Source organism: Tripterygium wilfordii, chromosome 6, assembly GCF_013401445.1.
Source record: "Tripterygium wilfordii isolate XIE 37 chromosome 6, ASM1340144v1, whole genome shotgun sequence".
NCBI lineage: Eukaryota > Viridiplantae > Streptophyta > Magnoliopsida > Celastrales > Celastraceae > Tripterygium > Tripterygium wilfordii.
The window spans coordinates 12,473,600-12,498,129 of record NC_052237.1 but is presented as its reverse complement, the minus strand read 5'-3'; the positions used below and the strand labels follow the sequence as shown (position 1 = coordinate 12,498,129).

Genomic DNA, 24,530 nt, shown 5'->3' with positions numbered 1-24,530 from the left:
TTGGGCCCACCGTGGATTACCAAATCTTGTATTTTTATTTCTCATCAATTGAACAAATGAGATATTAATATTATTATTCATTAAATTTTTGTTTTGTAACACAAGACAACAATGGATTTGGATCCTCTGCAACAAGCCCAAAATATGAACTAATTAAATAAGAAGATTTGACAACAAAACCCAAAGAACCGGTCCAGGAGGTAAGGCACTAAGGCCTGCATAAGTATAATTGGTTTGATTAGGGCTTCTGCTGGGGCCAAGGATTTTGTCATCGGGTTTCCCCGATTCAATTTCATGTTTTCAACCATTCTTAGTAGCCATGCGCTGGGTCGAAGGCTCAACTGAGAAACTTTTGTGTTGTAAACCTGTCAACCTAAGTTGAAGCCCAACTTGACTGTCAAAAGCCCGCTAGGCTGAATGCTCAATTGAGAAACTTCTGTGTTGTAGATATGTCGATTTGAGTTTAGGCCATTTAACTGTCAAAAGTCAAATGGTATCGTTCTCAATTAAGAATAGGTAAGATAAAAAAATAATTTGAGTGTCACAACCAACCCAATCAACCCCTTAAGAGTTTGACAAATACCCATTTATGTTCAAATAAGGTTCTTAGACACATAAAGTGATAAATATACGGATGTAAGAAATCATTAGAAACATAAACTTTATTCAGATATAAATGAACATATATTTTTTTTATTATAATTCAATTTTACATGAAAAGAAAAAGAATCAGAAGTTTGATTTCATATCTGCTCAGTCTTGCTCATAAGCTGTAAAAGAGCATCTGCTTTCCTCTTTGCTCTATCGGTTCCACTCTGGGTGATCTCAATCAAGTGCTCATAAACACCAAACTGAAGTGATGCAAGTATGAAAGACGAACTGCTCGATCCGAGTTCAAGAAGAACTGAAGCTGCACATTCCTTGTTCTTAGGTGTCCCTTCTCTGATTAATTCAACAAGAGTTTCAATAAATGAGAGCTGCCCAATTTCACGCCTTCCATCAGGATGTGAAGCAAGAGGTAAAAGAATCGAAAGGGCTTCATCTGCCATTCCTAGATTCCTGTCCTTAACAAGCTGAAGCAATGGAGGCACAATGCCTGCATCAATGGCTCTTCCCTTGTTTGCCAAGTTGAGAGACAAGTTGAAGAGTGCACTTGCTGCATCTTTCTTGCCTCTCACTGTTCCGTTCTTCAATAAATCAACCAAAGGAGGAATTCCATTTAATAATCCCACAGTTATATTGTTTTCAACGAGCACCGTTAGGCTAAACAGGGCTGCTGCAGAGTTCTCTCTAGCCTCAGTACTTCCATTCTGCAGAATTTGTATAATTTCAGGAATAGCACCTTCTTTCGCTATCAAATTCTTGTTGGCTTCATTGATTGACAGATTCAGCAATGCTGTCACGGCGTGTTCTTGGATCTTCGAATCAGGATAAGATAAAAGTTGTGTTAACTGTGGTATTGCACCACTGCTGGCAATCAGGATTCTTTTCTCAGGATTTTCCTTGCAGAGAAGGCGGATCTTTTTCACCGCCTTTCTCTGCACCTCTAAGGTACGTGACGATAGGTCCTCAATCAACTTCAATATTTCCTCTTTGTTTTCATCGCAGTTGCTCTCTGAGCATGCTGGGTTTTCCTTTCTTGGAAGCTTGAAATTGTGCTGTTCACACCATTGCACGATCAGGTTCTTGAGTGCAAAATTTGGCGCCAGCGATAAGTGAGCCAGAGTTTGTCTTGTTTTTGGACAAGTCCTATGCTTGGTATCGAACCAGTTCTGTATGGCATCCCTCTCATATGTCTTTGAAACATTACAATAAAATGAATTAGCATATTAAGTCAAAGGAATGGATAAGATTGCAGTGCATTTAGTTTGGAAATATTTTCTGCAGACATTTTTCGTTCTTATGGGGCAGGATTTAGTTTGAAATTTGTTTTTTCTCCTGAAAATTCATCTCACTTTTTCAGAAAACAAGAACATAAAAAAGAAACCAAAGAAATCTATTTTTATTAAAAATAATGAGAGAACAGCCAAACCCATGGCATTATTACTAGTTCAACCACAATCAAAGGAGAAGAATACCTGTCCACTTGCTACGATAACTGGGTCTATCATGATTTCTAGATTGATTGGGCAGAGGAATTCATGAGGTATAATTAAAGATGGGCTCTTCTCCAGCATCTTAGGCATGACAGGATGGTCGAGAACATCATCTGTTGTCTCCATGCCAGCAATTTGTTTGAATTTGTTAAGCAGATCAATGATGTTTTGGACACACTCAGAACTTTGGCCTCCTTTCTTGACAAAATTCCGTACAGCTATAGCTTCATTATTGAGGTGTTCAATAGTGTTTAGTTCTAGCTTTTTTGCTAGTCTTTCTATAATGGCACTATCAGCATTTCGGTCATTCTTCTTCGAGAATACCACAATCATATCCATTGCAAGCTCGATGTCCTGAGTATCAGTTCGCCTTTTCACTCGTTGAAGCTGTACTCGCATCAACTCAACCTGCACGATAATCAAAATCCTATTCAGAAATTGAATGGAAGACAATGACTAAAATCTTTGCTTATTTTTTATAAGGAACAAAACTTTGTATGATCCTATGTAATAAATTACGCAGTTAATCAGAAAAAAAAAAAAAAAAAAAAAAAAAAAAACTAGAATGCCACCAGGTAACATTTTACAGTTACTTATGCCATTTGTTGCTCAAACACAAAATATCACCATGATGAAGGTATTCTTGCAAACAAATTAAGCATCCTCATGATACATACTGCCATGATGAAGGTATTCTTTCTAACAAATTAAGCATCCTCATGATACATACTTTGTATTGCTAAATGTGGATTTTCAAGAATACCTAGTTTTTGACAAAAGAAAATACTTTTCTAGAGGGAAAGGCCTGTTTTTTGACAAACATTTGAACCATGCCAACAAAGGAAACCAGTAGTGATCCACGCCAATCCTGTTATTGCACGGCACGAAAAGAACTAGATGTACACAATCTATGTTCCCATACTGGGGCAAAATGTAAAGTGATCTATACCAGTACTGATGCCCATATAAGAAAATTAACACCAAAAGTTCTGCATGGGAGAATGACAATAACAGGGAAATACCTGTTCTTTCACTTCATCAGAGATACATAGCTCATCATATGGCAAGTCTTCCAAAGCTTGGCATAACTTATCATGAACAGCATGAAATCTAATCATCGTAGCCTCACTCTCCACCGCCTGGTCATAATTATTTCCAAAAAAATCAAAAACCATAATTTTCCAATCTCTCATATGAAAAAAAAAAAAAAAAAACACTATCAAAGCTTACCAAATAGATTTTGCTTCCTTCATTACAAGTTTTCAGCAATTTCTTTGCCATGAGTAGCGCCCTCTTTAGTTTACTCAAACAATCAATGCCAGTCTCTGAAATCGGCAAATCGAGGTCCCGAATCTCATCCAAAAACGGCAACAAAAGCTTCATTCGCCGAACGAGGCCATTGCACTCTCTTCTCTGTGTTCTCCGATAGTCGCTCAGCTGCGCCACAGATTCAATCACACTTGTTATCTCTTGAACCAAATCGACTTCCCCTTGCGGGCCCGATTCATATTCCCCATCAAAAATCTCCTCTCCTCCTCCTCCACCTCCTTCTCCGTCTCTCTCTCCGTCCATCACCATCGGCAAATCACCAAATCACCCCCAAAAAAAGTTTGGGTTTCGGCATGCGAGGGATGAAAGGGAGAGAGGGACAGAGCGAAAGACAATCGTGGAGATCGCACAAGCCTAGCCCGACTTCCCATTGATTTTCCGGTCATTGGTCTGTTTTCAAGGTGAATCGTGAATTTTCTTTGCGGGTTTCTCGCGCGCGTTTGGTTTGCGGGATTTTGGGTTACTAAGAATAGGATACAGTTTGAAAGTTTTTGTTAAGGGGAATTTTATCTACACACCTCTAATCTATTATCTTTACATTATTTTTAATTTTTTTTTAATTTATATAAATTTCTTTGTAAATAATGATATATTAACCCTTAACTTAAAATTTTAAAATAAATATTTTTTTTTTAATAAAAATAAGATAGCATTGAAAACTTAGAACCAACATAATCCATTCCAAAATTCTCAATTAAAATAAATTAAAGGTAATAAATTGAAATGACAACAGAAAAATAAACAAGCATGCCGCACTTTCTATCCTGCAAATTTTCTGGCAACGCGAAAAATAAGAGATCCATCGAATTTCTAAACGATTATTTCACTTGCACGCTACACCTGCTTCAGCAGACCTACGAGGTGTGCTTTTTCTCCTGCTCCCATTATGTCGGAGTCCATTGGACTTAACTGAATCAATATTCCCAGATCTGACTGCACTACCATTTTCCTCCTCCACTGAATCAGTCTTCTCTTTTGCTTGTGAGTTTCGCTTCCGCTTTTTCCCATTCTCTACACCAGTGGGGCTTTCACTTCTTTGCCGCTTGATAGACCTGTTTTTCCACTTTCTCCATCAATCTCATCTTTCAATGGTTTCTGAGGTCTTCCTCTTCGCTTCTGCACTGGGATTTTCTCTTCTTCACCACTTCCAGTATCATCATGATTGCTAGCAGTCAGTTTCTTTCCCTTCCCCTACCTCTACCCATAACTCTATAATCCCACAAAAATAATTTCTTAAACCTGAAACACCCAAAAGGAGTGACTCCATGATCTATTGATTCAATTTCTTTTGCTACAAAATCATGTATTTATAAAGCAAATAAATTCCAAGGAAAGGAGTACTTACACAGTTTTTGATATTCGGACAAATCCCAATCAAATTTTGATGGGGAACAACGTTGTCGAGTGGGAAAAAAAAGTTTCAAGGAAAAATTCTCAGCCATAAAAGTCTAGTTGCAGCTCAAAATTGCTAAGAGACCACGCAGGGGTTGGTGAATGAATAATTATTGTGACTTTAAATCTTCATTACAAATTTGTGATGAAAGGATCACAAGGGTATTTTTATCCTTTCACCATAAATTTGCGTGTAAACTTATAAATTTATAGTGTAAATTTATAATGTGTAAAAAATGGGGTAAAGATAATAGATTGATGGTGTGTAGATAAAATTACCCGTTAATTTCAAACGAGATAATTCACTTGAGAGCTATGCGTGGGCCGGGCTTAAGACTTCTTTAAGCCCAGTGGATCTACATAGCCACTATCTACTATCTAGCCACATTCTGTTCTGTCAAGGTCCAAGTTTCCAACCAATAAGCTGGGTTGGGCCAAAACCAAACTTTGGGCCTTGCTTTATGCTGCACAGACTATAGAGGGAGCTTAATCTTCTATATGGGCCCAAGTCGAGTTTTTGGTAGCCCCAAGTCCACAAGGCCCAAACCCAGCTTGCCCCTCACTACAAATCTACTATACGGATAAAAAACAAGATGAGGACTATTTATACTCCTAAGTTAACTAAGTATACCCAAAAACTCAAAAAAATCCCAATCTTTCAACACCCCAAATGACCCTACCAATTCTACTCCTCTCCTTCTCTTTCTCCGGTTCTCAGTCTCTTTCTCCATGTCTCCTTCTCCTCCCCTTCCCCTTCCCCTTCCCCTTCCCCTTCTCTCCTTTAAAAGTGATGCATTCTGTTGAATATAAAAGGAAAACCGCACCTCTGGTGCCCAAATCTCTTCATATTTGCATGCTATAAGCATTGAACTGATCCCAACCAGCTGAAGCTTCCTCTTGGATACAGCCTTCAGAGAAAGGAACCGATCCACAAGATTTATGGTCAGATAGAGGGTCTTTGGCATTAGTTCAAATTTGCAGTGAACTTCGATCAACCAGTCCACAAGGATAGATCTCATATTAGCATTGATTTCTGGTTGAGAATCCATGTAGTCATGTACTCTGCCCTCATCCTGCATCAAAATTTTTATGAGAGAAGCAGAGAGCTAATGGAGATGGGCATGAGAGGCTCGTCAGGTTTTGTAGAGTAGGAGGAGAAGAATCACTCTGTTTAGGTTTACAAAGGGAGAGAAGTAGAGAGCTAATAGGTTTTTAGTTTTTTTTATTTTTTCTTTAATCTCAGTCGTTGGTGAGATCCAATGGCTGAAATTATGGGGTGTAGATTGTAAAATTAAAAAAGAATTGAAATTGAGGTGTATTCATAAATGTTATGTTTTTTATTGGGGTTTATTTAGAATGTGGTGTATTTAATTAAATATGGGGTGCAAATAGATTCAAATAGTTTATAAATTGACGGTTTCTTCGATAAAAACCACTTGTTGATAGTTTGATAGTGAATATCTCTGGGACCATCCTATATGGGCTCGAAAGGTATTGAGTTAGATTTTCATAGAGGGCAATATCATTGTGATCATGGCATCATGCACTATTGATGAATCTCGTTGACTGAATTGGATTAAAATAATTTTGCATCATAAAATGACTCATAATGTCACGTGATAGATATTTGGAAAAAAATTCAGAATGGAATATTTATTTTGGAAGGAGAAATGTTAGGAATTTTGTTTTTTTAATATGGAAGGGATTTTGTTGTTTATCCATAAGTACTTGAGCAACGACTTATTAACCGTAAACCTAATCCAAAGCATAGGAACGGATACCATGACTATCCCTAGAAAAAGATCTGGAATAAATTATTTATCTTTATTTTTTAATGAGTTGAAGGAGTATGTATTATTAGTGTATAGGAAGCAATAAATTGGGGTTTATCAGAACTAATATTACGAGTTTCTGGAATACAGTGGGATCTTCGCAAAGTTGATCGATATGAATATTACAACGTATTTGATTGGGAAATTCCACGACAAAAAGAAGGCGATTCATTAGCACTTCGAGTACAACCTACCCTTTAAAAAGGCTTTTGATCAGCGGGTATAGAAAAACAATACATTTACATATAGAGGCTGAATTTGAAAACACATGCTGAGGTAACCGTTAAGGGCCTTCTTAGAAGGAACGCAACTTTTCAATCAACGGCTACAATTTACTAGCCGTTAGTTTCAAAAAAAAGCTGGTCGTAGACTCGTAGGGCATGTGCCGACATATATATTCGCTGTTTCCGTCTCAATTGCGGATATACGGTTCGTCTTAGAAGTCTCAGAGAGAGAGAGAGATAGTGAGAAGAGAGCGAGAGAGAGATCACACTCCACTGCAGGATTCAATGGAATTCTTTTGAGTGATTATCTCTCTCTTGGGGTTTCGAATTTTTTGAAGATCGACGAAAGAGAGGCACACTGGGGGGCAATGTCGCCTTGAGTATTATTGGGTATTGATCGGAATTTCATATTATCGGCTAAGAAATTCTGGGGAGATTCTTGAATTGCATAATTTCGCTTTCATGTTCTGGGTCTTGGTGTTTGATTTTTTTTTCTTGATTGGGTCTTTTGTGTTTCTTGCAATTTGTAAGTTTTTAAAGTTTGTGAGAGAGGGCGTTTGATGGTTATCTTTTATAGGTTTATGATTCTCATACTGTAGAGTTATGGCTGGATTGGATGAGAACAACCCAGGAGTGATTTGTCCCGAAAATCCTCAAGGTAGATGAAACGCAAATCTGTGGATGTTGATTTGTTCAACGACAACCTGTTTTGTTCAAAATATTAAATTTTGCGATTATAGAATTGAGGATTTTCGTTTTTAATTCCACAGGGAGCTTGCGTGGAGGAGGAGTGGGGAAGTATCCAACGGCCACTACTGGACTCAACCGAAGAGCTTTGAGCAACATCAACAGGAACATAATTGGGGCTCCACCTTATCCTTGTGCAGTCTACAAGAGAGGACTTTCAGAGTACTTTTCTTATACCTTAATGCTAAAACCCTTAATTGGTTGATGAGGAAAAAAAAGGAAAGAAAAGAAAACTACTGCTTCAAGTGTGTGTATATATATATATATATATTTTCCCCCAATTGGTGCTGTTTTGGTAAAGCCAAACGAAGTTTTTTTGGATCTTGAGAGTTGAGACAAAGTTTTTGAGTTCCCATCTTTTATTATTGCCTTTTTCTTCATCAACCAAAGAGAGTTAGGAGATGATTCATCCAGATTTTTTTTCTTGATGTCTAGAAGGAATGCTGCGATATGTGATAAGAACCCACCTATTCATGCTCATCGACCAATTACTAGGTCAGTAACTATGTCTCTGAATTTTGAGCCACTAATATGTGTGATTCCCAACTTCATCTACTTATTATCTCTGCTGGTATCATTTGTTCCTGTGTTTTTAGGAAGTTTGCTGCCCAGAAGGCAAACATGCAACAACCGAAACCGGAGGTAACTCTTTTATGCCAAGAATTGGAAATCATTTGACTCTATGTAAATGTATAGGGTTCATTACGATGATAGAATATAATGATTATTTCTTATGACTTTAAATAGGAAATTAAGAATTCACTCCTGCCAGAAGTTAGTGCTGTTATCGATGTAGAGGACTATAAGGCAGCTGGTGATGTACCGATGTTTGTGCAACATACAGAAGCAATGCTGGAAGAAATTTACCGCATGGTATGGGAAGACCCTTTTCCTGTAGTGGGGTTTTGCATCTCCTTTGTTCATGAATTATGGTTTTAAAATTTCCATTCAGGATTCCATAATGTTGTAATCTGTTGCAGGAGGAGGTTGAAATGGAAGATGTAGTAGAAGAGCCAGTGATGGACATAGACAGTTGTGATAAGAAGAATCCACTTGCAGTCGTTGAGTACATTGACGATTTATATGATTTTTACAAGAAAGCAGAGGTGATTTCGTCATTTTTATATTGCTGCTTTACTAGAGTTTTTGTTGAACAGAAAATTTAGTTTCATTAATTCTCAAGGTCAGTTCAGCAAGATTATTGTTAGCTGAAGAGATTTAGGTAAACAAACCCAAGAATGCGACAAAACGTAAATGGTTAGTTTGATGTGTTCATGGAGAACGGTATAGATTATTTTCTTCAGTCATTATTTTGTCTGAGAACTTTACAGTGCTGGTGGAGATTTCATAGGATAGTGCAGATGAATAGATCATGGGACACGGCCTAAAACGTAATAGGCATGTATTGGGTCCTGATGAGGATGCTCAAATTTGGCATTTTTGTCACTCTCTTCTGGAGATTGAGAGAGAGAGAGAAAGAGGAAGAAAGCAATTGCTTTGGTTTCTAATCAATCTATGATAGATCATGTGGAATGAAAGTCATTGACTCATGGAGAAGGGTAGGGATTCTTTTTCACAGTGCTGACAGATAGCATAGATCAGTCAGTGCAGATAAATAGATTATGGGACATGACCTTAAATGAAATCGTGCCTGCATTGAGGTTCTGGTAAGGACACTAAAAAATGGAACTTGATATTTTGTGCCATTCCCTTTTTGAGATCGAGAGTGGAAGAAGGCAGTTGCTTTGATTCTCTAATCAATCTGTTGGACTTGGATCTTATGGTAGGATTCTTTGAGACGATTGTAAGCTAACGTAAAAAATATTTTGATTGTAATTTGAAGCTTAAGTGATGATTTTGCCTGAGTTGCATTCTTGGTGGTGGTGCCTTACAGAATTTTTAACCATTCAAAAGAAAAAAAGTGGGCAGCAAGCATGATAGCAATACTCCTGTTTCAATCATGCAGGCTTCTGGCTGTGTCTCATCGAGTTACATGTTGCAGCAATTTGACATAAATGAGAGAATGAGAGGTATTCTCATTGATTGGTTAATAGAGGTAAGTAAAAATCCTTGGATATTTACTGGAATGATGATACAAGGCACCATCATCATAAATAAAGAGAGCTAACAAGTTTGGTTGAATGATTAAACAGGTGCACTACAAGTTTGAACTAATGGAGGAGACATTATATCTTACCATCAATCTCATTGATAGATTTTTAGCAGTTCAACCTGTTGTGAGGAAGAAACTTCAGCTTGTAGGAGTTACCGCCATGCTTCTCGCATGCAAATATGAAGAAGTATCTGTCCCGGTTGTAGAGGATCTCATTATGATATCTGACAAGGCTTACAGCAGAAAAGAAGTGCTTGAAATGGTATGCATTTTTGAAACCAAAAAATTTATGTTTCAAGAACTGTTTTATGATTGTTTCAGTGAAGGATTGATACTTGAGTTCTTAAATGTCTGCAGGAGAAGTTAATGATCAATACCTTGCAGTTTAATCTATCTGTTCCTACTCCATATGTGTTTATGAGGAGGTTTCTGAAAGCCGCCCAAGCAGACAAGAAGGTTCACAATTGATATTCATTGATTTTACTGCATTCAAATTTGTAATTTGGAAAGATTCTGATTAAATTAATAACATGATTTTGACAATGAAACAGCTTGAGCTACTCTCGTTATTCATGATCGAGCTTTGCCTTGTTGAATACGAAATGCTCAAGTTTCCACCTTCTTTGTTAGCCGCCGCTGCAATCTACACAGCTCAGTGTACTCTGAGTGGCTCTAGGCAATGGAACAAGACCAGTGAGTGGCACACCAACTACTCTGAAGGCCAGCTATTGTAAGTGAACTTTACAAAAAAGTTCTTCGCAAAGTGGGGAACTTTTTGACTGAACTTGTTCTGTTTTTTCCAGGGAATGCTCAAGAATGATGGCTACTTACCATCAAAATGCAGCAACCGGGAAGCTAACAGGTGTCCACAGGAAGTATTGCACATCAAAGTTTGGTTATGCTGCTAAAATTCAGCCTGCCAACTTTCTCTTGGAGGAGGCCCAAGCCTAGGATGGAACACAGACAAATGTCGGAAACTCACTTTATCTGGTCGATGGTGGGGTTGAAGATGAAATTGAGCAACTGAAGTTGCAGTGTGTAGCTTTAGGGGAGGTTCATTGAGTTCATGAACATATGTGCCTGACAAATCAAAGTTTCAAAACTCACTTTATCCGGTGGATGGTGGGGTTGAAGATGAAATGGAGCAACTTCAGCTGCCCTGTATAAAGGCTTAGAAGGTTCATTGAGTTCATGAACATGTGTGCCTGATGAATTCATGAACAAAACTCTCTGCAAGAATAAAAACACTGTGCTGTAATGGCATTACAGTGTTCATTTGATTTCCTATATTTATATAATACATACAGATCATCTGTTCTTTGCAAGTTGGTAAGAACCTTTGAAAGTCAGGAGGGGCATTAACAAAAACGTACATTATATTGCATGCTCTGTTTTCCCTTTTTTCCAATGGCAAAGAGTGAAATTGATGAACATCATGTTTTCTTGCTGAGCTTTTACTACCATGGAAAATAAAAAAGGGAAAAGAAAAGGGGAAAACGGCCTTAAGCAACTGCATATGATATTTATGATGAAAAAAGAACAACAAAACATATTATGATTCTTATTGATCGAGTGTCAAAAGCGGTGTCCCAAAATCATCAAAATTGAAGCAAGGATTGCGAATACAAGATTCAGTCTTCACGCCACTGGTGTTTACATCTCTCATTCAAGCAATAATAAAATGTTGTCATTGGTTCATCGGCTGATCGGACCTGCATTTGATGGTAAAGGGCCCTTCCATGGTTGCAGGCCGGGCATGTAGCTGGCAGAAAGAAAAAATCCAACAAGAAAAAACAAATTCAAATGGGAAAAAGTCAACCTTCTTTACCATTCTGATTAATGAAATACATTTGGCCAATCGAGTTTTTAACTCTCATTTCAGAACTCTCAAGGAGAAATTGTTCACTTTCATATGTTGTCACACAATCCCAATCAATCTGCAGCCTTATTAGTTATTGACTCTACAGTGCCCCAAGTAAATGGAGAGACTAAAAGGACTATGCAGTAGCTACAACCAAGAAAAGCAAAAAGACAGGCTTCAAAAGCTAATATGCAAATTAGACATACAAATCAAACAATCCAACCACAACACCATGTGTCTACTCAACAACTTAACCTTTGGGCTTTGAAGGATTAGAGAGGCACTTTGATGTCCAGAAGGATATATGGTTCTAATTTCTTTTATTATTATTATTTTGTATTTGGTGCAGTGGTTCTTGTTGCTTGGATAAAGAACACTACCCTTGATGTGATTAATCTAATATCTTGGCAATTGATAGTTTTGGGTAGCACTAACATTCCCTTGGTGCCAATAAATGCAGTTCTTATGAAAAACCCCTTCCAAGCAGGACAAACTAACGTGCATATTAATCAAGAAAAGAAGTAACAAGAATTCACTGTGAAATTTCAATTATATACGATGGGCAAGAGAGGTTAAACTGGAATTTAAGAACAAAGTGCAAAGGCACACACCTTCCGTTTCAGATCCCTTTAGCATGTCATCTTTGGAGAAAACAGGCTCTATCTCTTTCTTAACTAGTGCTTGCCTTCTCTTAATCTTGACCTGTAAAAGCAAGCAGTAACCATCATTGTGAAATGAATAAAAGAATGCCAATTATGTAAACAACGGGAAAAAAATGTACCAAAAAGCAAAGGGGTAAAAAATGCAATAGTTAGACCTTGTTATCAATATGACAAACATAGGGGCATGCTGGGCAGGCGAACCTAGAAGGGCGACCCATGTTTGGCAACTGAAATTGTAACATCATCCCACAGGTGGGGCAAAACTCCATCTGTTATCCTATCTCTGCATTGCATTTTCTTCGTGTTAATAACCCATGCTAAATAATTGGTAGAGGTGACGCTAGTCATACCACCAAGGTCAAATGATCCTATTTACAAGTATTTACAACCCAAAAAAGATCCATCACACCCAAATGCAAATTTTCACCCATAATACCATTGTCAGTATACCTTTGACAAAGTTTATTATTTGTTTTGAGTGTGGTGAAACAAACCCCAAAGCAGCGGCGGAAATTTGGAATAATATTGGAACAAACTAATAAATATAGTTGTCCAGTGTTCTCCAGAGGCAGCATACACATTTCAAAGTAACATATTAAAAAGACACAATGAGATCAAAATTTTCTTTAAATAAGAACTCACAAACCTTCGGGTGTGATTCAGAGCCCCGCGGCAGAGATAGGAGAAGGCAGGATCGCAGCTTAAGAAACAACAATATTAGGCCGGCCACTTGAAGTTGCGCCGGAAGGAACGAGAACTAAAGTCGGGGAATTGATAGAGTTTCTTCCCAATTTTGAATCTCTGTAAAATATAACCACTGCATACAAGAAGTCGCACATATTAGAGTTAAACAGAACCGGCAATATCAACATTAATCCAGAAAATAAAACACAAAGAAATCAAACCCAGGATTAGGAGCATGATTCTCAAAATCCAACACAAACCCAAATTCAAAAGCAGTCTCACTCAATCTATTCTATAGAAGAATCGAACAAGAAAGCGCTGGCAAAGAGACGTATGGAGGTATAGGAACTACTTGCGATCACAAAAAAGAGGATCGATCAAACGTTGTTGATTAAATATGAGAAGGGAAATCGTTAGGGTTTAGTACTGACTTCCTCAAATCTCAAGTGCTTGTGATTTGACTGATTTCATCAAAAGCAAAAGACGAGCGATAGCGGAAGGCCGATATGGGCTAAGCTAATCGCTTCTCATATTTAAACAAGGCTTACTGATTATTGAACAAAAGCCCAGTGATTGGCCCAAGGTGAAGCCCTGCACACATGGGCTAAGCTAATCAGGTGGATCAGTTCCACTATCAAGACAGCAGTTGGATGTGGCTCATTAGGCTAGTTTATCAGCCCATGTAATATAAGCCCGATAACATTAATAACAAGTCCAGCCCAATAATGAAGTCAGATGGTTTCGAGCAGCACCACCAATTGGATTCTGAACAGTCCAGCCCAGTCAAACTACTAGCTATTAATTCTGTAAAACTATAATCTTAGACTTGCATGCATTTTTAATTCAGTAAATCTTATATTAATTAATTGCAGTATAACAAGAAAATAAAGGATTGAGAATCACGAGTAACTCAGATGATACTTATGTGTTTGGTATCTCATAGATGTTTCAAATTCGAGTCTCCCCTCTGTATTCAAAAAAAAAAAAATAAAATAAAATAAAGGATTGATTAGTTAATTCTAGGAGTTCTAACGAGCGGAGCCGAATAAGAGGTGTTTTATTTTATTTTTAAAACTTAATGAGCTCGAGCCTCTAATTAAATTTCGAATGTCATGTTCCAGCTAAGATAGTCAGAAAATGAGTGAATTCGAATCAATTTCAGCTACATACTAGTATTTGGGGCTTGAGAAAGTAATACCTTGGACCATGCTTCACAGAACATCAGTCTTACGGATCCTGGTATTTTTTTTATCGCAGTTATTCCAAGTACTAAGATATGTATCATCCTATCATGTGAGACCCACAATTTCACATGGATTGTGTACGTCCATCTCAATATCGAGCACATGCTTTCACAAAGATGCACTTAATGAAGACTATCCCATCATATCGTAGCAGAATCGATCCAAAATCCAAAATATGACATTTCAATACAAACACAAAAGGCCTTGCAATTCTCAATGATCCAGCAACATTTTTACATTTTCTCCTTCCCCCAAAGCATAACAAAAGTAAAAGAACCATCTTCTTGCAACTTATGTAGGTTAGAGAGTACTTAAGTTGATAGATTGGAATGATTGCTCCCAACAGGAGGAAACTACCTCCGAACAGGAGGAGCTGCACCTCTACCAGGTGCTGCGCCACGACCAGAAGCTTGAGCCTGAAAGGCAAAACAGAAAAGAGTTTAGGTAACTGCCATCCATATAAAAAACTTTCAAACGCTGACCCACAGCATATGGGAAAGACAAAACATGGACCCTAGTTTTAGTTCTCTAATACAGCAATTGAACACCACCAAGCTAGTCCATTCAAATATTCAGAACATTTTGCCTACTTGAAAACCAAGTGAACATATCGTATCATTAATTCATTACCCTTCCAATTATACCCTGAAGCATAAACAGTTTCCAAGAAGGGGTCAAGGAAAGGGGAAAAAACTTGAACTAAGATATAAAAGAACTCACTTTAGCTCGCATGGCAATAGCTCTGCCTCTACCAACTCCAAGTGATGAGCCCTTACCCTTTAAAAAGAAAGAATTTTCATGAGTCATAAACAATATATCAATTGTAGAATATAGAAGCTATGTGAAAACAATTAAGCAGGAACATACCTTGATTCTGGCATCCAAACGCTTGAACATCGGAGCATTCTTCAGCATGTCCGGTATGACCATGAACCTGTTGAAAATGTAAATTGTTGTAAAAAGCTGAACAGATGCCAGCTAGGTTCTGAAAGCATGAAGAAAAAAAGGAAAAAAGAAGAAGAAGATACCTCACTTTACTGCCTCGAATAAATACATGCTCAAGCTGTGACACCTTCCCATCCTGGCCAACAAAAGTCAATTAGGAAGATCTCAGGAATATGGATTGAAAGGAAAATTACTAATCATTCAAGTTGAAGATTGGAACATCAAAATCAATTGAAACACTCTTGCCAATGGTAGAGTCACATATAAGTAGCTATGAAATAAATATGATGGAAATCAAGCACTTTTTTTAGTGCAGAAGAAGCAGAATAGGAGCAAGTGAATCGGGATCACTTTTTCTTCAACAGAGATAGAATTGCACTAACTGGATGGTAGGGAAGGAGGGGGGGTGTCAAAGCAAGAAAGTGTGTTCATCAAAGTTGCATGTTCCATTGTACCATAAACAAAAGACAGATAACAATCCACTCTTCAAAATATCAAAGTGAAATAGGGGCACTAATCAAAAGAGCAAACATCATCCTAAATGCTATGAAAACATCATTAACATTTATAAAATGATCTGTTATAAAGAGTTATCACTTCTAGGCTCATTCAACGTTGATAATGCACACAACTTAAAGTGTTTAAGATGACTTCCCGTCACTATCATCTGATAATCCTCACTTAGTAATGTAGCCTGATAAAAGTTTTAAAGGTAACAACCTTCATATGAAGTCTCCACATCTGCACTATTACAATCTTCCATTTGGCAGCATATACCTTTGGGAGACTTTATGCCACCTCCCTCATGACAACCACAAAATTATCTCACAGCCGGGTACTTCCGAGACTCATTAACCACATGTGGTAGCTTAGGAGGTATATTAAATCAATTTTCAACTCAAGAGTTTAAATTTCATAGCCAGCACTCAAATCCTAATTCTTGCACATATCAATACAGGAGACAAAGGCTCTTCAATCTATAAGAGATTCATGGAAAACAAACTGAATACATAATATGCCAAATGCAGCCATGTACTGAAGTATTCAACTGTCTTCCGCCCATATCCTCAAATATTACTAATTCCTTTCTCAAGGCAGCAAAGAAAGTAGCATTGCAGTTTTACAGAATTCATCATGAGCTGGTAAAGCTTCCAATGTTGAATCAAATCTACTCATCGAACAATCAAACCAACTGAATCCCAACTCAAGAAGCTAATAATCAAACAATCTCAGAAACCTAGAAACCTAGGGTTTATGGAAACTAGAATTACCAAAACAGAAATAAAAGAAAAGGCTACGGACGAGATATTTTATAGTGAAAATGTACCTTCGCAGTATAGGTGATGTTCTCGAGTTGGCAATTCCAGTTATCTTCACACTCGACCATGCTACCTCTGTAAAGCTCTCCGCTCTTCAGCTCCACCGTCACCACGTGCCCTGAAGCCTCGTGCAGTAGCTTCACCGGAATCCCTAAGCTTCTACTCATGGCTTCTCTCTCTCTCCCCACAAAAACCCTAATTAAGCCCAGACTCACTCCGAGTTCCTCTGTGGACCCAATAGGTTTGCGAGTCAAGGTCATTAGGCCCATTAGAAAGCCCATCCGCATGAAAGAAAAGAGTGGGCTTTGAGTCGTCTTCTTCAAGAGCTCAGAAGGCACTCATGTCAAAAGGTGAATTCTCCTAGGAAAAGAACGAACGGGAGATTTCGGTGTCTCTCAATTAGGGAAGAAAGATCATGGAGCAAGAGAAGAGTGAAGAGAAGATTAAGTACAGTATAATAGTCCCAACCTATAACGAACGCCTCAATATTGCCCTCCTCGTTTACCTCATCTTCAAGCATCTCCGGTATATAATTTTTCACCCTGATGATCCGTTTTCTGACATGTGTGTGATTCATTTGATTTTGATTTTAGGTTATTGGCTTCTTAATATTATATATTTTGGGTAATATCTGTTTGTAATTTCTTATTGGGATCTCAAAAGGGTTTAAGCTTCTGAGAAAAAAATGGGATTCTTTTAAATTAGATCTTAAACTAAACATTTCTTGTATGCAAATTTCACGGCATCAATGACTGTCTATGCGTGAAAACTGTAGAGGCGAAACCCAAGATGTGTTTGGTTATTGGAGAGTAATTAGAAAAACTTTTGAGGATTGCATCATTGAATCTCTTCATATTCAGCTGTATGAGTGTGATATACCAATGAATTCAGGGTTCAAGGTGGAGTTAAGAAGCTTAACGAAAAAGGAGGTGAAATTTCTACTTGGTTTTGTAAAGGGGAGGCTGATTGGGGGACTTCATCTTGTGGTTAAGTTAGAGGAGGAAGGCAAATTGGGAATTCTATTTGGCGAGTGTTCCATTGCCACAGGGGTGGAGTGGGGGTTGACGGATGTGATGGAATGAGTTTTTTAATGCATATGGAAAGCATTGAGAACTGCAAGGTGCTTGATAATGAGCAAAAGAAGATCGTGAAAGGTGGTGAGTGCAATGAGAATAGCTTGAGAGATTGCACTGTTTGTTTTTATTTTTCCATATGATGGACTTATTTGAGTGACTTTGGAAATATATTTGGGTTGAAGAAGGAGAGATTTAGCTGGCATTCATTTTTTTTCACTTAGATCTTGAAATAGCCGATGTTGTGTGTTTAAAGTATGCATTCATTTCTCAATATAAAAATATATTGATTCAGTGACACCACTTAACTTTTCCTATCTGCTTTTAGGGAGGTGGATTTTGAAGTTATTGTTGTCGATGATGGAAGTCCTGATGGTACGCAAGAAGTAGTAAAACAATTGCAACAAGTTTATGGAGAAGATCACATCGTGAGTTCAAAAGCCTTTACTAAAATAAACTTCATAGTGATAAATCTGTCGTAACTCTTCTTTCTAGCTTCATGTAACCATCCTTATTTCAGCCTATTTGGTTTTGCAGCTATTAAGACCTAGACCTAGGAAGCTCGGGCTAGGTATGAAATTATAATTTTCTGGTTTTTTTTCTTCATTTTTTAGTTAGTTTTTTAACAGAATGCTGGCATTTGAATCCTATTTGCCCATTTGATTTCAGGAACGGCTTACATCCATGGTTTGAAGCACGTGTCTGGAAATTTCATTGTGATCATGGATGCTGATTTATCCCACCATGTAAGTGGTTACTTGTCAGATGATAGTTTTGGACATTTACTGCTTGCTTCGGGATAATCAATTGATTTGGTCAGCTGAGCATCTTACTTACCTAGGATGGTGACAGCCTCTAGGACGTATTCAGGCCAGAATTCAACATCTGATCTTTCATTTCTAGTACCTGTTCCCAGGCCTGGGATTCAACCCATGATCTTGCATTCCCCAAATGTCTGCTAGAAAGTATAGGTTTTAATTTCTCTTCAAATACAAACATCTACTTCGAAATCTAAAGATATGTTTGCTACTCTCTTTTTTTGAATAGAAAGAAATAGATATGCTAGCTACTTATTTGATGGTTGAGAGCATCTGATGCCTCCCAGATTTTATGGGTATAAATATCTCATTTATTTTTTATCATCTTCTGTTTGTGATTTGAGCATGCCTAAAAATAATTTTTTTTTTAAAAAGTCGAAGTAGTCAAAAAGAATTTGTTATGGTCTCTGCCCATTGATTTCTTTCTTGCATTACTTATCCTTTTTGCAGCTGTTTTTGAAATTGTAATGATCTAATATACCTACTTGATGTGCAGCCAAAGTACCTGCCAAATTTCATCAAGTAAGAGACTTTGGGTGCTTTTTCTTTCAACCTGCTTTTATTATATGCACGTGATTCCTTGAAGATGTTCTGGTGGTAATCTTCTGTCAAATGCTTTAGGAAACAGTTAGAGACTGATGCTGATATAGTTACTGGAACTCGGTACGTTAAGGGTGGTGGTGTACATGGATGGAATCTCATGCGCAAATTGACCAGTAGAGGAGCCAATGTTCTTGCGCACACGCTTTTATGGCCTGGTGTATCTGATTTAACTGGATCTTTCCGGTACATAAACTTTTTTACAGTATTAAGCCCCGTGGTGTTTTGCATTATTCTTTCTATTAAAACATGTTGTCTTGATTGTTGAAGGCTTTACCGAAAGTCAGTACTTGAAGATGTCATCAGTTCCTGTGTCAGTAAAGGATATGTCTTTCAAATGGAGATGATTGTCCGGGCTTCTAGGAAGGGCTACCATATTGAAGAGGTAATTAATTTGCAACATTATGGTTAACGTTTATATTATCCTTGAATAATTATAATCTCACATGACCTTGGTAATACTAGTTGGACCTTGGGACATATGTGGTAATTGCATCTAGAAGATTTTTTGGGTTTATAATCCATTTTCTGTTTAGAAATCAAGAATTGAAACCGGATGTAAAATATAATGGTGTCTACGATGTGTGATTGACTATCGCAACGTCTCCCTGATCCTTTTTTCTTTCAAAGACTGTTTTGAAGTTTATTTGTAGCTCATCTAATAGAATAACTTTTTGATCTTAAACCCTTTAGTTGACTAACATTTGGCACTTATTGTAGGTTCCAATTACCTTTGTTGATAGAGTATTTGGAACTTCGAAGCTTGGAGGATCTGAAATTGTTGAATATCTGAAAGGACTCTTATATCTTCTGGTCACAACCTGAAGATGCAGCATCACCGTCTCTCGTAGTGTTATACCCTAATTTTTACTAAATTAGGTTTCACCGTTATTTTTCTTAATCTTGGTTTTTTGGTTTAGTAGAACCTTTGTTATCATCTGGGGTTCTTCCTTCCACCTTCCAACCAGTGTAGCTCATACATTGAAGAAATATTCTCTCCCACAGGCCACACAAGCACAATTACGAGCTCCATCTAGTTTAATTGAGGATTCATTTTCTTATTTTACTATGGATCATTTTTGGTTGATTATGTATGCTATCGAGTGCCCTTAAGGCAAACGAAATAAAAGGGTTTTGGAATTTGAATAAACTCCGTTGGAATCTGTATGTTAATTTTACAAAATTAGGAGTGAGAGTGTTCAAACACTCTTTTTTTTAATTATAATCGAGTGTTCATCTAGTAACTCTTTATCCATTGCCCTTATGATACTCTTGGAACAAATAGACTTCGAAACAAAAGTGGATCAGATGTGATATCCTCGAGTCGCTGCAAAGAGAGAGCCATATGTGGATGAATTTTACTTCAATGAACTTGTGGCCAAAGTATCTAATCAGTGTCTAGTACATTTTTTCGCTACATAGATCAAGACAGAACACCTAACAACGTAATTTTGTATTCGTGTCCATATATTCAAACAACTATTGTACAACCTAAAAATAAGAGATCAGGATTCGGGGAGCTTGTCATTCCAAATACCTTCGAGTTGTGACACCCGTTCATTCCCAAGCTTCATCAAATATCTTTCCGATGCCAACAGGGAATGCCCCAAAATAATTTAATACTTCATGCAGAACTGCTGCGTAAAATAATATGAACCTTTATGTTTACCTGGGATTCAAAAAAATTGGACGGCTTCTTATAACAAGTCTTGTAGGCCAAAACCCTTGAAAACAGTCGTCTGAAATGTCTACATACAAAGTTTATTAAACTGACCTCCAATAGAGAAAAGACTGGCTTCAGCATGGCTAATCCCTTACTGTGCGTCAGCTAAATGAGGGGCCATTTGTCAACTATGTTCTCAGAGTGTCCTTCATGTATTTAAGGGCGGACCGAAGCATGGATCTGGCTTTCCTATCTGGCGTGCACCCCGACAATATCATTTCTTCATACACATCGGGAACCTGAAACAAATACCATAAAGTAGTAGCATGATAGGATGATAAGTAACTAGGTTCAAGCGCACAAAAGCAATAACAGAATGCCATTTACTTTCACAACCTTTTCAATCATTGATAAGGATGGAGTTTTGGATCAAAAGTTAAAAATAAATTGTCCACAATTCCAGGATTGGAGTTATTTAAATGCTCTGCACTCATGACATGTACATGGTAAAAGGAAAAACACAATCGAAGCATGTACACCAGTCAATAGTACAAGGCATTCGAACTCAACTCAATTAAGCATGGCAACATTTCCTTTTAGTATCAGCAGCTAATACCAAGTAAGCATACAAACCTCCACTTTTCATAGATAACGCCAATCTACTGAAATAAAAAGGAACAAGGCCAATGCACACCACAAACACAAGATTATAGATGATCAAGGGTATATAGGGCCCTCATTTAAGATATTTAGAGCAACAACATTGAACATATACCTTATTAAACTTCTCAACACGAACGAGAGCTTTCATAAGTGTCGTATATGTTACCACGTCCGGCTTCGAGTCCTGCAATAATCAGGTACCATATGTATAAGATGGCGAGAAAAAAAAAACACCCTTCACAAGCTAAAGGACATTAAAAGGCCCAAAAGTGAAACAACCTTGAGTGTATAGTCAGGTTAATGACATTTAAAGTAGAACCTTTACATTTTCTTTCATGTACTTTAATACAGCAAAGGCTTCAGCATCCCTCCTATCCTCTCCAAATGCATTGATTAGTGAGTTGAGGGCCAAAAGACTTGGCTTAAGGCCATCTGCTCTCATGATCCTGAATGCATTTACTGCTTGCTCAGACATACCCTGGTGATAAATGAAAACGATTATCAGAAACAAACAAGGTTATCCATGGTAAGAAAATCTTACTAGAATTCAATGAATGGGTAGCATTTGTTGGCCTTTAGCAATAACAGACTGTCTCGTGATTAGCACTTCATCAGCTAACAGGATCTTGACCTGTCAGCTGCTCAATCTTATAAGCCTTTTCTAACCAAGAAGGTTTTCCAAAACAACATGCCAAAAGAGTTCCACTCAAATTTCAGCTAACAGGATTTTTGCTGATTCTAATGAGCGTTCAAATAGCTGAAAAGTCTAAGGCAATATAGAGCAGTCAATTTATAAAACGACTAAAATTTACCCACATTTTCCAAATTTGGCAGAAGATGGTAACCACACCAAATTGCAGACCACTGTTAATGCGAATGCTATAAGAAACCACAATGCTATCTACTTAGCCATTTTCGACATTAAGCGCATGCGAGTTAAAGAGCAGCAACTCCACCTAATGATAGCATTGACAGAATAATGATGAGAAAACGATAAATATGGACAACAATGCCACTACATATCAGAAGCCTCTAGGTGTGCTAAGTCCATAGATTAAACAGGCAACCATGTCAACAATACTGTGATCAATTATAACTTCGTAAAAATATAGCATTATAGGAATTCAGCGAAGTGTTTGTGCAACCGCATACCCTTTGTGCATAGGCATTTATCAAGGCATTATACATGGTTGATGATGGTTTCAGACCAGCGGACTTCATTGCCCCTATACACTCCAACGCGTCATCAAATCTCCCCGACTTTCCATAAATATCAACTAGTGTGGTATATGTTACAACATTAGGCAATAACCCATGACTCTGCATTTTCCCCAAGAAGCTCTTCACTTCTTCCCATCTTTGATGCTCCCCAAATGAATTAATCAAAATATTATACGTTGTAGCACAAGGTTTATACCCTTTCTCCAACATTTCCTCAAACAACTCCTCTGCTCTATCACGGCGCCCAAACCTGCAATGACAATCTATAAGTGTGTTCCAAGTAACCGTGTCAGGCTCAATCCCGTCAGAAAGCATCTTGTCAAATGTGGCCATGGCATGGTGAAGACAGTTATACTTCCCAAATGTGTCAATCATCACGTTGTAGAAAAGCCTATCAGGTTTGACTCCACTGTTCTTCATCTCCTTCAAAACCTCAAAAGTTTTCTGCCACTCCCCTTTGTCGCGGTAATTAGCCAGGATTCTACTGAAAACATAAGAATTAGGTTTCACATCTTTTGCTTCCATTTCTTTCAATACAATCCTTGCACTCTCCCACCTTCCAGCGTTCACATAGGCATCAATCAACAGACTATAAGTTTGTTCATTCGGTGGCACACCATTGTTTTCCATCTCAGACACAATAAGCTCAGCATCTCTTAAAGAACCAGTTTTAGCATATCCTTTAAGAAGTGCATTGTAAGCTCTAGTCCTCAAAATCAATCCTTCCCCTTTGATTTCCAGGAAAAGAGCCTCGGCCTCCACAATCCTCCCAGAATCGCCCAATGCTAATATCACGGCGACAAGACCGTAAGATTTTGCGCTCAGTCCACTCCCCTGAACCATGCCTAGGAATTGCATAGCACGGCTCGGATCTCCAGCTTTAGCAAAACCGACAATTAGGTCGTTTAAGAGCTGCCCGTCAAGTTCAATTTTATCACTCTCGATCTCTTTATATAGCTTTAGCAGAAGCGATGAATCAATGGTGTTTTTCCTCATGAGCGACTTAATTATCAAGCTGTAATTCACGAAATCGGAATGGAAACCGTCCTGGCGCATCCTTGACATCAAATTGAGAGCCTTCTCAAGATCGTCGTTGCGCGCACACGCTCCAATCAACGCGTTATAGGTAAAGGGAGTTAGAGTCTGCTTCTGAAAGAGCAGGAAAGCCTCATACAGTTTCTCTGAGCGGCCGAGAGCGTGAATCAGAATCGAGTATAGCAACTCGTAAGAGAAACATAGGTTGTGCTTTTGCAGCCATGAAACGACAGCGTATGCAAGATTGATGGACGACGGAGACGAGCAAAGAGATTTAAGGAAAGAGTGCCACAGAGGAGCCGGCACGGCCCGGTATGACTCCGCGAGCTCAAACTCAGTGCGGTCCAGTGACGTCGGCGAAGTTGAGTCCGAATTGGTGCTTTCAGATAACGATGCGTTGGAGAGGAAATTGAGGAGCGGAGTGAAGTCGTATCGGTGGCTTTGTAGAGGGAGAATGTCGTCGTCTTTTTCTTCCTTTACGTCATCGTCTTCTTCCGTTTTTGAATCAGTGTAGACAAAGGAGGAGTCACCGAAGTTCGTATGGGATGTAGCGGTGATTGTTGCTGTTGTGGTGGTGGAGACCGCAGGTTGGAAGAGGAGGTAGTGGCGGAGGAGTGGAGAAGCGACGGAAACGGAAGGGAACCGGGCTAGTAGTGGCGGCGATGACGGTGGCAGAAGGAGCATGTTACACTTCCTTTCTCTTCTATCGACCAAGAGACAGAGCAAGCAGAGGTGGCTTAACGCCTGACACAGTCATTTTATCCGTTGCAGACGATACGCAAGGCTGTGTTTGCCTTCACGCGAAATAATTTCCGAAACAAATATATTAGTTTTTATTTTTTGAACGTATTATTATATATGATATATGATGTATGAAGGACGTAAAACCTATTGACTCAAACCAAATTTGCATATTTTTCCTTGTGAAATACGGAACTCTTATTTTCTGTTGAAACAAACACGTCACCCGAAATACAAGCAGAAATTTCCGGCCCAACAGAGTCACAAA

General features: G+C 38.2%; 6 protein-coding genes and 1 pseudogene across 20 annotated transcripts; 2 read left to right on the top strand and 5 right to left on the bottom strand.

Annotated features, from left to right (window-relative positions):
* Window positions 1-644: 644 nt before the first annotated feature.
* Window positions 645-3,901, bottom strand: LOC120000527 (U-box domain-containing protein 15). Its single transcript, XM_038848642.1, has 4 exons — window positions 3,327-3,901; window positions 3,119-3,235; window positions 2,079-2,504; window positions 645-1,796 (listed from the first exon to the last, which is right to left on the bottom strand). Exons 1-4 carry the CDS (start codon window positions 3,672-3,674, stop codon window positions 744-746), a joined length of 1,944 nt encoding a protein of 647 aa, XP_038704570.1. The 5' UTR covers window positions 3,675-3,901; the 3' UTR covers window positions 645-743.
* A 294-nt stretch (window positions 3,902-4,195) lies between these two features.
* Window positions 4,196-6,601, bottom strand: LOC120000761 (annotated as a pseudogene).
* A 473-nt stretch (window positions 6,602-7,074) lies between these two features.
* LOC120000176 (G2/mitotic-specific cyclin-2-like) lies at window positions 7,075-11,058 on the top strand. 3 transcript variants are annotated; one of them, XM_038848115.1, is made up of 12 exons: window positions 7,075-7,263; window positions 7,473-7,531; window positions 7,644-7,782; window positions 8,056-8,115; window positions 8,217-8,262; window positions 8,368-8,493; window positions 8,601-8,726; window positions 9,587-9,676; window positions 9,774-9,995; window positions 10,091-10,189; window positions 10,285-10,463; window positions 10,537-11,058. In XM_038848115.1, exons 2-12 carry the CDS (start codon window positions 7,477-7,479, stop codon window positions 10,682-10,684), a joined length of 1,290 nt encoding a protein of 429 aa, XP_038704043.1. In that variant the 5' UTR covers window positions 7,075-7,263; window positions 7,473-7,476; the 3' UTR covers window positions 10,685-11,058. The 3 variants fall into 3 exon arrangements, with proteins under 3 accessions (XP_038704043.1, XP_038704044.1, XP_038704042.1); XM_038848116.1 differs by having other exon boundaries at window positions 7,451-7,531; window positions 8,059-8,115; XM_038848114.1 differs by having other exon boundaries at window positions 7,076-7,263; window positions 7,451-7,531.
* A 177-nt stretch (window positions 11,059-11,235) lies between these two features.
* Window positions 11,236-13,438, bottom strand: LOC120000179 (DNA-directed RNA polymerase III subunit RPC10-like). 4 transcript variants are annotated; one of them, XM_038848120.1, is made up of 5 exons: window positions 13,162-13,438; window positions 12,903-13,057; window positions 12,412-12,539; window positions 12,206-12,296; window positions 11,236-11,495 (listed from the first exon to the last, which is right to left on the bottom strand). In XM_038848120.1, exons 3-5 carry the CDS (start codon window positions 12,523-12,525, stop codon window positions 11,365-11,367), a joined length of 336 nt encoding a protein of 111 aa, XP_038704048.1. In that variant the 5' UTR covers window positions 12,526-12,539; window positions 12,903-13,057; window positions 13,162-13,438; the 3' UTR covers window positions 11,236-11,364. The 4 variants fall into 4 exon arrangements, with proteins under 4 accessions (XP_038704048.1, XP_038704049.1, XP_038704050.1 ...); XM_038848121.1 differs by having other exon boundaries at window positions 13,201-13,438; XM_038848122.1 differs by having other exon boundaries at window positions 13,293-13,438.
* Window positions 13,439-14,301: 863 nt separating this feature from the next.
* Window positions 14,302-16,666, bottom strand: LOC120000178 (small nuclear ribonucleoprotein SmD3b-like). Its single transcript, XM_038848119.1, has 5 exons — window positions 16,457-16,666; window positions 15,213-15,265; window positions 15,052-15,118; window positions 14,905-14,961; window positions 14,302-14,600 (listed from the first exon to the last, which is right to left on the bottom strand). The coding sequence occupies exons 1-5, from the start codon at window positions 16,613-16,615 to the stop codon at window positions 14,538-14,540; spliced, it is 399 nt and encodes a 132-aa protein (XP_038704047.1). The 5' UTR covers window positions 16,616-16,666; the 3' UTR covers window positions 14,302-14,537.
* A 97-nt stretch (window positions 16,667-16,763) lies between these two features.
* Window positions 16,764-20,112, top strand: LOC120000177 (dolichol-phosphate mannosyltransferase subunit 1). Its single transcript, XM_038848117.1, has 8 exons — window positions 16,764-16,973; window positions 17,850-17,949; window positions 18,059-18,092; window positions 18,191-18,267; window positions 18,836-18,861; window positions 18,961-19,125; window positions 19,210-19,324; window positions 19,660-20,112. The coding sequence occupies exons 1-8, from the start codon at window positions 16,864-16,866 to the stop codon at window positions 19,762-19,764; spliced, it is 732 nt and encodes a 243-aa protein (XP_038704045.1). The 5' UTR covers window positions 16,764-16,863; the 3' UTR covers window positions 19,765-20,112.
* A 155-nt stretch (window positions 20,113-20,267) lies between these two features.
* On the bottom strand, window positions 20,268-24,325 carry LOC120001115 (pentatricopeptide repeat-containing protein At5g42310, chloroplastic). 10 transcript variants are annotated; one of them, XR_005468732.1, is made up of 5 exons: window positions 22,418-24,322; window positions 21,585-21,743; window positions 21,378-21,449; window positions 20,714-20,901; window positions 20,268-20,608 (listed from the first exon to the last, which is right to left on the bottom strand). XR_005468732.1 is itself a non-coding variant. In XM_038849367.1 (4 exons), the coding sequence occupies exons 1-4, from the start codon at window positions 24,203-24,205 to the stop codon at window positions 20,791-20,793; spliced, it is 2,130 nt and encodes a 709-aa protein (XP_038705295.1). In that variant the 5' UTR covers window positions 24,206-24,322; the 3' UTR covers window positions 20,268-20,790. The 10 variants fall into 10 exon arrangements, 5 of the variants coding, with proteins under 5 accessions (XP_038705295.1, XP_038705296.1, XP_038705297.1 ...); XR_005468733.1 differs by having other exon boundaries at window positions 20,268-20,576; XR_005468734.1 differs by having other exon boundaries at window positions 20,268-20,573.
* Window positions 24,326-24,530: the final 205 nt, after the last annotated feature.

What these genes read in the sequence shown, in the direction of transcription:
- LOC120000527 (XM_038848642.1), bottom strand. Translation starts at nt 3,674, where the DNA reads ATGGTGATGGACGGAGAGAGAGACGGAGAAGGAGGTGGAGGAGGAGGA. An exon ending in AAGGAAGCAAAATCTATTTG is followed by an intron (nt 3,236 to 3,326) that starts GTAAGCTTTGAT and finishes AATTATGACCAG; the next exon opens with GCGGTGGAGAGTGAGGCTAC. An exon ending in TTATCGTAGCAAGTGGACAG is followed by an intron (nt 1,797 to 2,078) that starts GTATTCTTCTCC and finishes AATGTTTCAAAG; the next exon opens with ACATATGAGAGGGATGCCAT.
- LOC120000176 (XM_038848115.1), top strand. Translation starts at nt 7,477, where the DNA reads ATGGCTGGATTGGATGAGAACAACCCAGGAGTGATTTGTCCCGAAAAT. An exon ending in TGCAACAACCGAAACCGGAG is followed by an intron (nt 8,263 to 8,367) that starts GTAACTCTTTTA and finishes GACTTTAAATAG; the next exon opens with GAAATTAAGAATTCACTCCT. An exon ending in TCATTGATTGGTTAATAGAG is followed by an intron (nt 9,677 to 9,773) that starts GTAAGTAAAAAT and finishes ATGATTAAACAG; the next exon opens with GTGCACTACAAGTTTGAACT.
- LOC120000179 (XM_038848120.1), bottom strand. Translation starts at nt 12,525, where the DNA reads ATGGAGTTTTGCCCCACCTGTGGGATGATGTTACAATTTCAGTTGCCA. An exon ending in TTTGTCATATTGATAACAAG is followed by an intron (nt 12,297 to 12,411) that starts GTCTAACTATTG and finishes TTGCTTTTACAG; the next exon opens with GTCAAGATTAAGAGAAGGCA. An exon ending in AAAGGGATCTGAAACGGAAG is followed by an intron (nt 11,496 to 12,205) that starts GTGTGTGCCTTT and finishes TCTTTCTGCCAG; the next exon opens with CTACATGCCCGGCCTGCAAC.
- LOC120000178 (XM_038848119.1), bottom strand. Translation starts at nt 16,615, where the DNA reads ATGAGTAGAAGCTTAGGGATTCCGGTGAAGCTACTGCACGAGGCTTCA. An exon ending in GTTTGGATGCCAGAATCAAG is followed by an intron (nt 14,962 to 15,051) that starts GTATGTTCCTGC and finishes TTCTTTTTAAAG; the next exon opens with GGTAAGGGCTCATCACTTGG. An exon ending in CTATTGCCATGCGAGCTAAA is followed by an intron (nt 14,601 to 14,904) that starts GTGAGTTCTTTT and finishes TTTGCCTTTCAG; the next exon opens with GCTCAAGCTTCTGGTCGTGG.
- LOC120000177 (XM_038848117.1), top strand. Translation starts at nt 16,864, where the DNA reads ATGGAGCAAGAGAAGAGTGAAGAGAAGATTAAGTACAGTATAATAGTC. An exon ending in ACCTAGGAAGCTCGGGCTAG is followed by an intron (nt 18,093 to 18,190) that starts GTATGAAATTAT and finishes ATTTGATTTCAG; the next exon opens with GAACGGCTTACATCCATGGT. An exon ending in TACCTGCCAAATTTCATCAA is followed by an intron (nt 18,862 to 18,960) that starts GTAAGAGACTTT and finishes CAAATGCTTTAG; the next exon opens with GAAACAGTTAGAGACTGATG.
- LOC120001115 (XM_038849367.1), bottom strand. Translation starts at nt 24,205, where the DNA reads ATGCTCCTTCTGCCACCGTCATCGCCGCCACTACTAGCCCGGTTCCCT. An exon ending in TAAATGCCTATGCACAAAGG is followed by an intron (nt 21,744 to 22,417) that starts GTATGCGGTTGC and finishes ATTTATCACCAG; the next exon opens with GGTATGTCTGAGCAAGCAGT. An exon ending in GTGTTGAGAAGTTTAATAAG is followed by an intron (nt 20,902 to 21,377) that starts GTATATGTTCAA and finishes TATTTGTTTCAG; the next exon opens with GTTCCCGATGTGTATGAAGA.